Source organism: Mirounga angustirostris, unplaced genomic scaffold (assembly GCF_029215605.1).
Source record: "Mirounga angustirostris isolate CCGP_5_RB_7025 unplaced genomic scaffold, mMirAng1.0.hap1 SCAF_12, whole genome shotgun sequence".
In the NCBI taxonomy this organism is placed as follows: domain Eukaryota; kingdom Metazoa; phylum Chordata; class Mammalia; order Carnivora; family Phocidae; genus Mirounga; species Mirounga angustirostris.
Window position 1 is genome coordinate 70,137,503 of NW_026991720.1, and position 15,357 is coordinate 70,152,859.

Below are 15,357 nucleotides of genomic sequence, written 5' to 3' on the forward strand. Positions count from 1 at the left end.
AGTATTAAAAAACTACTTAGAGCAAAAATTGATATAATAATTTTAAGTTTGATAAATCAATAAAAAAACTGAGACAACATTCTCTATGTCCTAGGTTATTTTCTTAGTATTTTGTTTTTAGTGTATTTTACAAAAATAGTAAAAAAAAAAATGGAAATTAAAAAAGAAAAAAAGTCTGATCCTTATAGTTTGAGAAGCATTAATCTAAACAATATAAAAACAGCAGTATGTTAAGGCCATAATGAGATTTACAGATATTTCATTTCACACATACTTTCTTAGTGCAGCTTTTAGATCATAATACATATTCAGTTAATGAACAGTATTCTAGAAACCATAGTCATAATAAAAACTCAATTATCAATGACAATTTCACAATTTTTCTTGAAATGTTTTCCAGCTTAAAAAACAAAATATTCATCAAATGCAATACCTCCTCCCATTTGTGCAGATAACAGCAGCTAACTGAAGACCCGTCTGTAATGAGGTAACTCTTTCAAGTTCCTATGGAAAAATTAGGTATAGGTTATTGTGGAGGCATTTTATTTTTCTTTATTATTCATACGATACTCTAACAAAAACTTTAGTGGGTTTCAAAGAAAAGCCTGCTTAGAAAACAAAGTAGCAACAAAGATAGCTAAAATTGAAAACTGTTGGTGTATCTTTCACAAAATAATTTAAAATGACTACTTTCAAATGATTTTCACAATGACATATGATAAAATATTTAGTCAGTATTGCTCATAAGGAAAACTAGATCCAACCTGTTTTAGACAGGCATAAACAAATACTAATAATACATCCATTGAAATGTTTCTACCCAACAGAACTTCAGAAGATAATCAAGGATATGACAAGTATGATTTCTGTTTCCTAAGATGCTTTGACAACAGATGTCTTCATTTGAACACGGTAGGTATTTCAATGGATTTTGGAGTCTCTGATTTTCTGATTCAAAGACAGATTCAGTTATAAGATTCCAATTTTATTATCTTTTAAAGACAGATTGTTACACTGCTATTGAGCAGTCATTATTAATGATTGACATGTTACAAAGTACACAAAAGGAATTTTCACTGGGCCTTCTAAAGTTTGGAAGAACCAAAGAGATTACTTTAAAATCAATTATAAAAAGTCACTTCTGAAGTTTGGTAAATTCCCCCAAATGAGAGAGGAAAACATACATATATAGCCCCCCACACACACACCCCAAATAGAGTCAATATGTTGCTATAGAACTACAGACAAGAGAATAAATTATTTCAACACTTTCAAGTATAAGTCACTTAGGCATTTTTAAAATTTTACTATTAAAAATAACAAATATCATCCTACCTTTACATAAGCAGGCTGTTTTTCAAGGATTAAATCTGCTACTTTTTTAGAGACCTATAAAAACATGCAATCAAACAAAGGAAGTAAAAGAAAAAGCCACATACTTCCCGTTCCATTTTACATTTTAAATTTTTGTAAGAATATTCCATAGGTCTTCCCAATAACTTCTACAGCAGGTATTGGCATGCTCTGAGCTATGAAATTAGTAAAAGGGATATAACAGAGAGCATAATACTTGGTCCTTAACAGAAACTCAATAAATGGTCATTACAACTGTTAATAATATGAGAATCATCTGATTTATTAACATGCACAAAGGTGTAAGATCTTTAAGGGCTTAAGATTTGCTTTTAAAAGACGAACTCGTAAGACAAACAATCAGTTGAATTTATGGACACAGTGTCTGGGAAACAGAGAACATCCTGTACCCTTTAGATACTTTGTACCACCTAAAAAGACAAACAGTAATTCGGTCCTCTACTTCTGAAAACTTGAAAACGTGTTTTTGGGGGGATTTTTTTTGGAATGCTATGAACATACCTAAGGTTTCCTTGGTCAAGTCCATGAAAAATGTTAGTGTATGTAAGAATTATAATGATTTTGAATATGAGGCTCTTATTTCAGTTTCAGGGGCACCTGCTAGACTACACTACAGGTACTATGGAGCATGGCACATCCAAAGCATTTAGTGAATTTTTGCTCAAAAAACTCAATTAGTTGAGTTTCCCTTCCCCTTCCCCAAGCAACTGAGAACAAAGAATTACACATACATTCAACTATTGCATTAACCCTTCTATATTTTCTTAACTGCTTTGAATTTGTTTAGATATGAATTTATATAGATGTATAGACAGAAACTGGCCTAATTTTATCAAACTGGGTTTTTTTTTTTTAATAGTTTAAAATAGACAGTATAGTTGTTAGCCTGCACTGTGTCAGGCAGTGTACTAAGTGCTTTCCCTACATTATCTCAGTCAGTACTCATAACAATCTATTAAAATGGGTTCCTCATTTTCCAGATGAATAATCTTAAATATAATAGTAACTGACCCACAGCCCCCACAGCAAGGCCAGGATTCAAGCTCAGGTGTACCAAATTCTAAAGGTCACTGTGCTATCTGGCCCCTGTAATGGGGCCTCATTCCCTAAAGAATACTATCAGATCAAGTACAGAGACAGATGTGTACATATTTAAACATGCTGAAACCAACAGAAAGCAAAAGATGCCACCATCCACTGGAATCCAGTTCTCTAAAAGCACTTTTACCACACAACCCTCTATTGGTCAAGTCCCTTCCCAACACCACTGCTGCTACCCCCAGGGAGATCCCAGCACCCACTGAGACCTCTGAGTGTAGTACAAAAGAAGGAGAAGTATATCTTCCTTTATTTGTCAAATGTATTATTAAAAAAATAAATAAATAAAAATAAAATAAAATAAAATAATTATCAAGATCCCGTACTAACATTATTTAATCTACAGTATAGTCTAAGTTCTATTAAAGGAGCTCAGCCTTCCTCAGCAAGGAAAATCACAGAATCACAGAATTTTACAGCATCCAAGAAAATGCAGGCCTAACCCGTCACTTCACAGATTGAGCAAGGCTAAGTGACTTGCCCAATGCCAGACAATTAATCAGTGACTACAACATTCTGAATCTTAGCTCTCTTTTCTCTTTGGGCCTATTTCAACTACAAGCGGGGGCCTTTATTCTGAGATAAGAAACTATAGTAGGGGGCGCCTGGGTGGCTCAGTTGGTTAAGCGACTGCCTTCGGCTCAGGTCATGATCCTGGAGTCCCTGGATCGAGTCCCGCATCGGGCTCCCTGCTCGGCAGGGAGTCTGCTTCTCCCTCTGACCCTCCCCCCTCTCATGTGCTCTCTCTCAAATAAATAAAATCTTTAAAAAAAAAAAAAAAAAGAAACTATAGTAGGGAAGTCATGCATGAATGACAAGGAGCCTAAAGGTACTTAGCAATCCAAAAAGAAAAGGTTCAAAAATCTTTAATCACATTCAGGATTCCAGAGGAAAAAACCTCTCAGTTCTAGAAGGAAATCTATATCAAGGTAATGGGAGAGAAACTGAATAGGCATTAAATTTTTAAATAAATGTATCATTGAGTCTGAGTCATGTTAAATAATATTTGTTTAACATGTTAAGTTAAACCATAAAATCTGCAAGTATTACACCTCCCTGCTGTTTCATTTAGTTATGTCAGAAAGAAAGGTGTTTTTTACTTACTGCAGCTTGCTGTTGTTTCAATTTGTCTCTGTACTCCTCTAATTCTTGCAAATTGAGAACAGGAGGGAGTTTCTAAAAAATACCCATAAATGAAGAATAAAAAATAGTTTAATTTGATTTCATTTACCTGCATACTTCTGACTTACAAACTATCATCTGTGCATGTAAAACAGTGCCTCATCCCATTCCCACCCACTTCTCTTGGCCTCCCCACTTTCCCCACTAGACTTCAGACACGAAAGCTTCCACATGTTTGTTGCCCAACCCTCTCACGTGCCATCCCTCACCCAGCCCTATAGGACAGAAGAAGGTCCCACATCCTAACCTTACCCTCTATCAGCCATAGGTATATCCCTACTTGTCTACAACAGAACTCAAAACATTTCCCCTCCGAAATATTAGGAATAGTAACTAAGCACTATACTGTGATAGTGACAGTTGCTGGAGTACATTCTAGATTCCACATCAGCTTTCAGAAGACAGGATGGGAAACTAACAAAAATGCATACTGCTGTGTATACTGGAAACTCCAAGTTTCAGTCAATGGACTGATGAAACTTCAGAACGACTGGAGGCTGATGGTGTATATAGTGCATATAAAGTATGTATGCATACTGTATTTGGTTTCATCTAAAACCAGATTTTACTATTCTTTTTTGAATTTCCTATAAATTTAAAATGCCAACATTATAAACATCATGGCATAGAGGTCTTTATCATGGCAAAACAATTATGTAAAGATACATTGATGATTAAAAGTCTCAAAGTTTCTCTAAACATATTTTGACAATATAAAATAAGATAGAGGCAGCATACCAACATATTGCATGCTAACAGTTAAAAACCAAAAATACGTGGAGGGGGGTGGGAGGGATGGGGTGGCTGGGTGATGGACATTAGGGAGGGTATGTACTATGGTGAATGCTGTGAATTGTGTAAATAAAAATAAAAAAATAAAAACCAAAATTACAGAAATGTTTCCTGGACCAATATTCTATAGCTGCACTTAATTTTACATTTTTTAAAATAATTTAATCATTAAACAATGTGGACAGTTCAATAAATCACTATATGGTCATCATAAACCAGTCCTAGTATTAAGGAAGGAAGGAAAGAAGGAAGGAAGGAAAGAAGGATGGATGAACACCCCTAAAAAGCATTCAAATCTCATCCTCCAATTCAGTCACTGAACAAGATAGGGTTTAAATAGGTTTTAATGAATTTTGTTTTACCTCCAGCTCATATTTAACAATATCAAATGAGTCCGTTGAAAAATATACTTGTTCAATACTATTAATTAGCTCTTGTTCAGCTTGAGGGTCACTAGGCTGGTCTCGAAGTTCTCGGAATTCCTCCTTTAAGAAAAAAAAAAGAAATCACAATTACAGTACTTGTACCTGTTATAATTCTACCTGCATGGACATAAATAATCACCTGTCTTAATAGTCACAAATCTCCTGGGAACCATTCCAAGCAAGGAGATAAACTGACAGAAAACAGGAAAGTTCATGGAAAATTAGGACTACTAAAACACTAAAATACTAAAAACTACTCATCTATTGGAGAGAAAAAAAAAATAGCCAGTTTGAAGATTCAGATTTTATTTTCAATTCTGTGTGTGCCAATGGATAGGTGGAAGAATTTATAAGTTTAACAAAAGGGAAAACCAAAGTGACTACGTAGTATCTATCATACATACATACCACATACATACGCATTTTCATCATTTAACATTCTAAAATCTGTCTTAGCACAGATAACCAGGGAATATCTCAATGACTTGCAGGTCACAATCAGCATCAAAACCCTGAGCAGAGCAGACATCCTTCCTTGTGCTAGAAATCTCACTGCTCGGCTAAGAAACACTGGATCCAAAAAAGATTCACAAGTTTAGCTCTGCAATCCTAAGAGGCTTCCTTCAAAGTGTGCTGATAATGCAATTAATGATCTGATTATGAATCTAAAGCTCTGTATTTGATAAAACGCTTTCTTTCTAACGATACAGAATGGAGCTTCTATGGATTTACACAACTAAAAAGAGCTTGACAGACAAATCCCTACCCCTAATGTCAGCATCCTGATCCCATGCAATTTCACTGCATAATTGGATAAACCTTCAGTTAACTGGGAAATTTCATTAACTCAGACACCCACTCTCTGCCATACTAATTAATCAACACATTATTATAGACATTTAACAATTTAGTCCTTTGATTTTTTTATCCATATTAATCTCAAATACATTTAAGAACACAAAAGAAACTCATACTTAAAATAATTTTATAGTCATTAAAATAATACTTAACAAAAATCCTTAATAAATCATTAATTAAATACACCGAAATTATAATGTCAATTAGAGAACATTGTTTTCCAAATAGAAATACTCTAGATTATTTTATTGCAGGGCACAGTTTTCATTTATAAAAAAGAATCTAGCTTATATATCTTTTAGACTTTAATTTATAATTTAAATATGAAAAATTATTAATTATAAAATGATCTCCTCTTAGATTCAAGCTAAAAGAAAATATTAGAGCAATAAATCTGAAACTCAAGAGAATAGTTCTGTTTGTATTTAAAATTCCAATAAATTTAAAAGAGAAGGCAAAGTCATACAAAAATCAACTCTACATAATTAAAAGTGCATGTGAAAGAAAATGCCTCTTCTGTACCAAAACTCAACTTATAAAATACATTAACCAAAAAAAAAGGGTCAAAGATATAGTCATCAGTGATTTAGCATGCAATCAAATACTATGAGTAAAGTAAGAAATCCAGTGTCCAAACAGTGGGAGCTTCATTCCTCTGTGTGTATGTGTGTGTGTATATGTGTGTGTGTTTGTGTGTGTAGCAGGGGGTTATCGACAACAAACACACTAATCTGCGTTGCACCCTGGACAATGATGCTGAGGGACAGACTTGGGTTAAAACCACATCACTTACAGAAAGGTTTCTAACTAGGCTACTCATGGGCAACCTCCAAGCATTTAATAAAAATTTGAAATGAGTGAGACATGAAATGGAAAACGAGATCAGAAATTCTTGGCAATCTCTCTCCCTAAGAGTCCACAGGCATTTGAAATACCAGCTTCTGATGCTGCAACCTGAGGCAGGGAAAAAGACCCAGGTGAGGATATGGCAATGCTGCCTCCCTAGGAATTTCACAGCACCACTAAGAAACAAATGAGGTTGGTACCATTCAAAAAAAAAAAAAAATTCTAAAAATTGCTAAGACTGAAAATATCAAGTACAAAGTCAAGCAAAAAATTCAAATAGACTGCAATGAATGAACACTTTCATCTTAAATATAGATATGCCAATGACATATAACTCCATGCTGACGTTCTCCATACACTACCTAATGAATTGATCTAAAGGTAAAGACCCTTAGGTTTTAGTTGTGCCTCTGGTATTAACTTGGGCAACTCAGTCATTTTTTCACCTGTAAAGGACATATACACAAACACACACACACAATGACAAGTGAAACAAATACCCAAAGTTATTAAGAATGTCAAAGGGAAAACATGATTTCATTTATAAATATCTCACAAGTGTACACTTCACAAACGTAATGAATCTGTAAAAAGGGTACAATCTGTATCTGTATATAAAAGGTCAAGTGCCATTCCTTCTTGAGAACTAAGCAATTATATCAGAGAGAGCAGACAAACCCATATAATTTCAAAGAACAGACACATAACACTTGACACTCTAAGTAACCTAGACTAAGAAGAGGGATAAAATCAAGAATGGCAGAGAAAGAAACATAGCACACAAAGTAGAATTCAATCCAAAACAAATGTCCAAACTATAGCCCTATAAAATACCCTCTCCTTTCGGACAACTTAGTGGCTCCTCTGTGAAAATATACACCTGAACTCATTTAGACAAACTCCATTCTAACTAGATCCTGATCACGTTGTTCCTTTCAATCCCACTGCACCTGAGGGCTGCACGACTGCTTCTACCTGATCATTCTCTACATGTTTCACTACTGTGAGTGCCCCCTGCTCAATCCAATAACACACCTTTTGAGAACTGAGACTTCTCCCTATTCCCCATCATTATGTTCTGTAGCACCAAGGCACACTGTAGAAAGCAATCACTGACTGACTAAAATTAATTTACATAGTGAGCTGTATAAAAAAAAAGAGCAAAAAGAAAGGAAAGGACGTTGTTTTGATAGTCAAAACTTTCCACAAACTCTTAATAAAAGATCTCTTTCTTCTAACTAGAAATAATAAAAAATGTTAAGTGATTTTAGGGATACTTTAAGCATGTAAATTAGAAAAATAAACAAAAACAGCAAGATTGTATATTCTTACCACAATTACCCCATAATTTTGCCATTATATAAACTGGTTTCCTTGAATTAGAGATGTAGAAAAATACGTAATTCTTCACCTAAAACCAATTTTGCAAGCCAATATATATGTATGAGGCAAAATTTTACATGAACAAAATGAACAAAATATTTCCTACAAAAAAAAATTTTAAAGGCAAAACCAGGGGACCAGAATAACAAATGAAACACCTTATACCATATTAAAATATATGATTTCTTTTAAAGTTACAATAATTTTTGATAAGCTAAGTTTGAGAATCAAGTATTTCAGTCTTACAGGCTATTATAAAAATTCTTTAAAGAATTTTATAGTAAATTTTAAGTCACATAGTAACTAATAAATACATGTTATCATTAAAGTGGTATAAATGCTCTATAAAACTTGAAAATCCAAAAATAATATATCGACAACTATAGACCATCAAAATTCGCCACAACTTGCTTGCTAATGGTAATCAACTACACTTAAAGAAGTACATTGCTTACCCCAAAATTAAGACTGAAGAAAAACTACAATTAAGGTAATGAATTTAACTGTAAAGGGTATAAAAATAAAAATACAATGACAAAAAAGAACAAATCAAGTCTCTCTTCCATACTATCATTAGGAAATAACCTGTCTACCTTCAAAGCTCTCTTATCATACCTTTCTCAATTGAGTCACATATTTCAATTTAACATTTTTTTTTAATTCCCACTATGTAAGAATTCCCTATACTAGGTCATGCAGAAATAAAGTTGAGTAAAAAAATAGCTGAAGTAATAGAAGAGGTCAGATGAAGGAAGAAGCAATGCCCCTGCAAGGCAGAACATAAGGGAGAACAAACAAAACCTAGGGCATCGAAGGGCAGTGAGTTCACATTTGATGGAACAGGTGCCATTTAGAGAAAAGAGAACAGGTGAAATTTCAAATTTGAGAAATTTGGGGAAATAAGGTAACAAATACAAAGCAAAGCACAAGTAAAAGCTGTAGCGGGAAAGCATACAACAGGTTAAACGGCAGAGGATGGCTTCACAGGGTGGAAAAATGTCAGAGGGAGCATCTACATACACACCAAGAGGCAATAAAATGCAACAATAGAGATTTTTTTTAATCCAATATATTTTTATATACCCTAGAACCATATTTTTCCTTTACTAAAAATAAAAGCTTAACACCTATCACCGTGCCAGATGCTGTATCAAAAAAGTAAGCATAAATATTCAATATTTTCTTAACATAATAAACCAAGCAGGATTATTTTAGACAAGTGGTAGAAAACAAAGTAGTCAATATTTTAGAGGCTGTCTTTTCAGCAGTCACAATACACGGTAGGATTGCATCTAATTCTACCTAGCCTATTTTTTTCCATTTTGATCAGCTCTGAGATAAAGCTGTATGAACATACATATAAAATGCACATTATAAATGTAACTTTATGAAAAATGAAGAAAAACAATCATAACAGAAATTTAAGTGAACATCTTTGTTTTAGCCAAGTCATTTTTCCCCTCAACATAACAACAAAAGGTTTTATGAGAACTGGGGATTCAGGTCTATAAAACAATTGGAGCCCTCAAGTGTAAGGTGTTATAAAACATTTCCAGTGTATTTATGGTTTCTAAGGAACTAGGCTATAACTTTACAAAACAATTTCCTACTTAAGAGTTCATCTCTTACAGGAATGTATTCAAGTTTAGGACAAAAAAAAAAAAAGACTACAAATTTTGCATTTAACCACTACTTTTAAATTATACAAAATACCACACAAATTAAAAATACCAACTCAAGTTCAAATTTTTTAATTCTATTCACTTTCATAAGTGTAAAAAGTGAGCTATGACAACTTCACAGTTCTCCTTACCATTAGTAAACTCAATTTTCTCTTTAATTTCGAAAAGCAATTTAACCTAATTTTTAAACTCACAGAACAGCTTGAAAACTTAGAGTCTTCGATAGTAGGTTTTTTATTCAAACAAAAAAGATGAATGCAAAATCTTCATTTCATAGGTCAAGTTTTAAAACCGACAAAAAATGTACAGAATAAAAAAAAATGAAATGCAAACCAACTTCCATTTCTGTACGTAGTTTATTAGACTACGGTTCACATTACAATCCTGAATGGCAGAATGCATTGTGTTGAGAGGGAGTAAGGAAGAAAAAAAAAAAAAGAAATTTTATTCTTGTAAAGCATGAATTGGGGTTTACCAAGACAAATCTTACCAAAGGTTTTTTCTTACTGTTTGCATTTCCTTGTCAATCAACATTTTAAAAAAAGCTACTCTGCTATAATAAATTCTAAAAATAATTATAGTCTTATCAAAGTTAATATCACATTAGAGCTTTAAATGAGAGCAAAAAATGTTTAGCTACCAAAATCTTCTAGCTAGAAGAACAAAAACATGAAGTTTTCAATATTCAATCAGTATTATAAAAATCATAAATCACTGAACAAAAATAGGTTTTGTTTCCAAATGAAACAGGATTCAAAATCAAATACCCTAAAACCATACATATACCACATAAATTTGTAATGAATTGCCAGATGTCGGATTACGCAGGGAAATGGTACATTTTCTTAAAATCCCACTGGAACAACAATAATGATCCATCAAAGCACCAGGCTCATCATCCATTTGTGTTTGTGTGTTTTAAATAAAACATAGCTTTTAAAGCCTACTTAGTTGTTGTTGTTTTTTTTCAGGCTTTCAGTGCCATCTAGTGGAATACTGGTGAGGTTACAATTGGAAGGGAGGTTTCCATAAAATGATTTATAGATTTTTCTAGAAGGTTATTAAAATGGCATTATTTTAATCCAGCTTTATAACACATTTAAGTGATTTAAATAATGTATTTTAATCACTTTTTATACAAAAAAGCATCCAAATAAACACATATTTGTTTTTAAAGAAAAAGATTATGAATGAGAATTGATTTTATTCATAAAAATATACCTATTAACATATAATAAAAACACAAAGGGCACCTGGGTGGCTCAGTTGGTTGAGCGACTGCCTTTGGCTCAGGTCATGATCCTGGAGTCCCGGGATCGAGTCCCGCATCGGGCTCCCTGCTCAGCGGGGAGTTTGCTTCTCCCTCTGACCCTCCCCCCCCTCATGTGCTCTCTCTCATTCTCTCTCTCTCAAATAAATAAATAAAATCTTTAAAAAAAAAAAAACACAAAACTAGAAAGCATATCTTTCATATGTGATACTCTGCCAAATGTTTTTATTACTTCTCTTACCCAACAGTTATATTTTTCACAGGTATTTTTCTAAATTTATTTCTATGAAAAGGAAAACACTAAAGATAATAGCTTTAGAGACATCAAATATTTTTTTTTACAAAAGCTATCTTTAAAAATTTCTCAACTTCAGTGAAAAACATCAAGCTGTCTGCCACATTCCTGTCCATTTGGACGCTAATACTAAAGAAAGGCACGTCACAAACTGAAGTAAAGAGAGAGAAGCCCAGTGTATAGTCTGGATTCTGTTTTTCTATTAGTTTTAAAAACATCTCATCAGACCCACTCTCCAAAAGAAGAAATACTATCTATTCTGAGAAAAGACGTCACAACACCTTTGATCTCAGTGTCTAGAAACCACAATCTTTCCAATACCTTCACCTTCCACGTCCAATAAAATCTTCAGTCCTAAATTCTGCTTTTAAAACATCTCTCAAATTTAACCCTTCCTCATTTCCTAAACTTCATGTTCTTATCTTCTTCTTAATCACGCAATTAAGACAACTTCCCTCACAGATCTGTACCTCTGAAACAAATAATACAATATATGTTAAAAAAAAAAAAAAAGAAGAAGAAGATAGCAGGAGGGGAAGAATGAACGGGGGGAAATCGGAGGGGGAGACAAACCATGAGAGATGATGGACTCTGAAAAACAAACAGGATTCTAGAGGGGAGGGGGGTGGGAGGATGGGTTAGCTTGGTGATGGGTATTAAAGAGGGCACGTTCTGCATGGAGCACTGGGTGTTATACGCAAACAATGAATCATGGAACACTACATCAAAAACTAATGATGCAATGTATGGTGATTAACATAACAATAAGAATTTTTTTTTAAAAAAAGACAACTTCCCTTTCATAAGCTCAATGTTTACCTCAACACCAGCTCTCTTGACTTAATCCAACACACTTTCCTCATATCTTGGTAAAGTTCTGAAAACCAAGCTCTGTAGTTAGTGTGTGGTTTTAGGATTCTTTTCATAGATGCTAAGAAGTCAAGTCAAATCCATTTATCTTACTTCACAGAAGTATTTTACAAGCAAGAAAACATTCTGCGCAAACAGCTAGAACGTTATATAAGAGAAGGTACTCGATAAATATTTGTGGAATGCATTAAGTATGCAAACAAAAATACTTTCTTATATTTAGACAAATATATTTTCAAGTTTTGACTGCAACCGAGATTTCTTTTGTTCCCTTGGCCTGTATTTTTCTTTAATGAAAAAAATCAAAAGCATAGCTAAACCAATCATGTAATAGCAAACCTAGCTGAATCCTATTTGTATTTATGAGTTAATAAATTCAGGGTCTTAAAAACAAACAAAAAAACTTTAAAGAATAATACCAGAAGGCAGTAGTTCAGAAAAAATACAATGTTAATATTAGTATTGTTTTTTCTCAGTACTCTTTTTATGATATATAACCATTACGGAAGAACTATGGAAAGTGTTTACTTAAAGTTAAGATACAGATTTATAAGTTCTGAATACTGATTTTTTTTTTTATTTGAGAGAGAGAGAATGAAAGCGAGCGAGTACATGAGAGGGGTGAGGGTCAGAGGGAGAAGCAGACTCCCCGCCGAGCAGGGAGCCCGATGCGGGACTCGATCCAGGGACTCCAGGATCATGACCTGAGCTGAAGGCAGTCGCTTAACCAACTGAGGCACCCAGGCGCCCTGAATACTGATATTTTTAATCAGGATTCAACATATACTCTTGAATACAGTCCTAATAAGTTCTGTAACTACTAACCCTGTGGCTATTGTGATTATTATATATTATAATAAATTTTGGTCTCAAGTCTTCATAAGTCTTACAACCAATTGCATGAAGTAAAAACCTTTCACATCATTCAAAAGTATTAATTTCTTTAAATGGGAACAAATTTAGTCAGTAAATACTATATAGTTTAATTTCTTATATCCTTACCTCAGCATGGAAGTCCCATTAATTTGAAGTAAACAGAATCCATTCCCCAGGAATGAAATTTTAGGTCATCACTAACTCTTTACTCTTTCGCACAAAAACTGTCCATAAAACTTCAAAAACTTTTTCTACAACAATTCCTGTGGTTCCCCTTTCTCCATTCTTGTCATCACGTCCTCCACTTGGCAAAACTTCCCAAACGCTGCTCCACATTGGAATCACCTGGGGAATCTCTAAACTTTACTGATGGTACCTGGCTCCACCCCACACACTGTGACTTAATTAGAATGGGGTAGGGCCTGGTTATTAGTGATTCTAATATGCAGCAAAGTTTGTACACCACTGACATTGGCTCTGAACAATTTAAGCTGAGATTTTTGAACTCTCAAAGTTTCCTTTTCTATAGAAAGTTCTGAAAAGAATCCTAATTTTTTTTTCTATTTTCTCCACCAAAATTCCAAATTTTCAGTATATGGATCATTATTTGACTCACATGTCTTAAAATGGGATACAGTGTCATCCTGTCCATAAAATGCAGAAATTGTACCAGATGATTTCTAAGGTTTCTTCCCACTCAGAATTTATATAGTTCTCAAAAAAAATATCATTCAACAGTCCTTTCTGGATTCTCAAGCACACCTAACACCCTTCAGTTTTCCTTCACCATCCTCCTCTTTCTAGTGAGTTGCACCATATGAAATTTGCCAGTATTAGATTATTTTTAACTCAAAGAAACAGCCATTTCCTATGATTCATCCTAGTATTTCCCTACTATTTATTCTTTATACAAGAACTTTTAAAAAAACATTTATTTATTGGAGATCGAGAGATTTGAGAGACAGAGAGCGCACACAATCGGGGGGAGGGGCGGGGGGAGAGAGAGGGAGAGGGAGGGAGGAGACGGAGAGAGAGATAGAGGGAGAATATCTCCAGCCAACTTTCCACTGAGAGTGGAGCCCGACTTGGGACTCGATCTCATGACCCTGAGATCATGACCTTAGCTGAAATCGAGAGTCAGATGCTTATTAACCAACTGAGCCACACAGGTGCCCCAATACCAGAACCTTTAACATAACACAACCCAAGCTAAACTACTTCTTTCTTGACAACTCCACTGAAATCTCAATTCCTTATCACAACTTAGACATTATGACAAGAAAGGGAAGAAGAAATGGGTCCATACCTAAAGACCAAGGATGCCTTTTTTTTTAATGTTCTACATACGTATACGTGAGTGCGTTAGAGCTATTAGATGAAGTTAACGTTTAAAAGTTTTACTATACAAGTATTTACATTGACTACTTAAATAGCATAAATTGAGTTTGTTTTTTACTTCTTGCATTAGAATATCAGGGGAACCCAAACTAAGACAGTGAGGCATTTTTTTTATTATTGAGAGGTACAATTGACATGCAACATTATATTAGTTTCAGGTGTACAACATAATAATTCAGTATTTGTATACACTGCAACATGATCATCACAATAAGTCTAGTTAACATCCATCACCAGACATACAGAATTTTTTTTCTTAGATGAGAACTTTAAGATCTACTCTCTTAGCAACTTTAAAATATGCAACACAGTATTATTAACTATGGTCACCATGCTATATATTACATCCCAATGACTTATTTATTTTGTTAACTGCAAGTTTATACCTTTTGACCCCTTTACCCATTTTGCCCCCTCCCCACTGCCTCTGGTAGCCACCAATCTGTTCTCTGTATCTGTGAACTGGTTTCTGTTTTGTTTTGTTTTTAGATTCCACATATAAGTGACATCACATAGTATTTGATCATATGGTCTTTCTCTGACTTATTTCACTCAGCATAATGCCCTCAAGGTCTATCCTATGCTTGCATGTGTGCGTGTGCATACACGCACACACACACATATACTTTCTTTATCCATTCATCCATCTATGAACACTTTAGGTTATTTCCACGTCGTCGCTGTTGTAAATAATGCTGCAATGAACTTGGGAGCGAATATATCTTTTCAACTTATTGTTTTCATTTTCTTTGTAAGTGGAATTGCTGAATCATACAGTAATTATATTTATAATTTTTTTCTGTTAAACTCTCTATATTATTATTATTATTATCTATTTTTAATTTTTTGAGGCACCTCCATACTGTTTTCCATAGTGGCTGTACCAATTTATATTCCCATCAATAGCGCACAAGGGCTCCTTTTTCTCTACATCCTCACCAACTTCTTTCTTGTCTTTTTTGATAACAGACAATATAACAGGTATAAATTAAGTTCAAGAAATATCTA

The 15,357-nt window shown here is 33.9% G+C and overlaps 1 protein-coding gene across 4 annotated transcripts in view; it reads right to left on the reverse strand.

The window, feature by feature from the left end:
* The window catches only part of VPS50 (VPS50 subunit of EARP/GARPII complex), a 130,158-nt gene that overhangs the window by 105,670 nt on the left and 9,131 nt on the right, over nucleotides 1-15,357 (reverse strand). For all 4 annotated transcript variants that reach the window (XM_045864693.3, XM_064575263.1, XM_064575264.1 and 1 more), the window contains 4 exons: nucleotides 4,809-4,931; nucleotides 3,577-3,648; nucleotides 1,336-1,389; nucleotides 434-504 (listed from right to left, as the gene is read on the reverse strand). In XM_045864693.3, coding sequence (XP_045720649.1) covers nucleotides 434-504; nucleotides 1,336-1,389; nucleotides 3,577-3,648; nucleotides 4,809-4,931 — 320 coding nt within the window. The remainder of the gene's footprint in view (nucleotides 1-433; nucleotides 505-1,335; nucleotides 1,390-3,576; nucleotides 3,649-4,808; nucleotides 4,932-15,357) is intronic.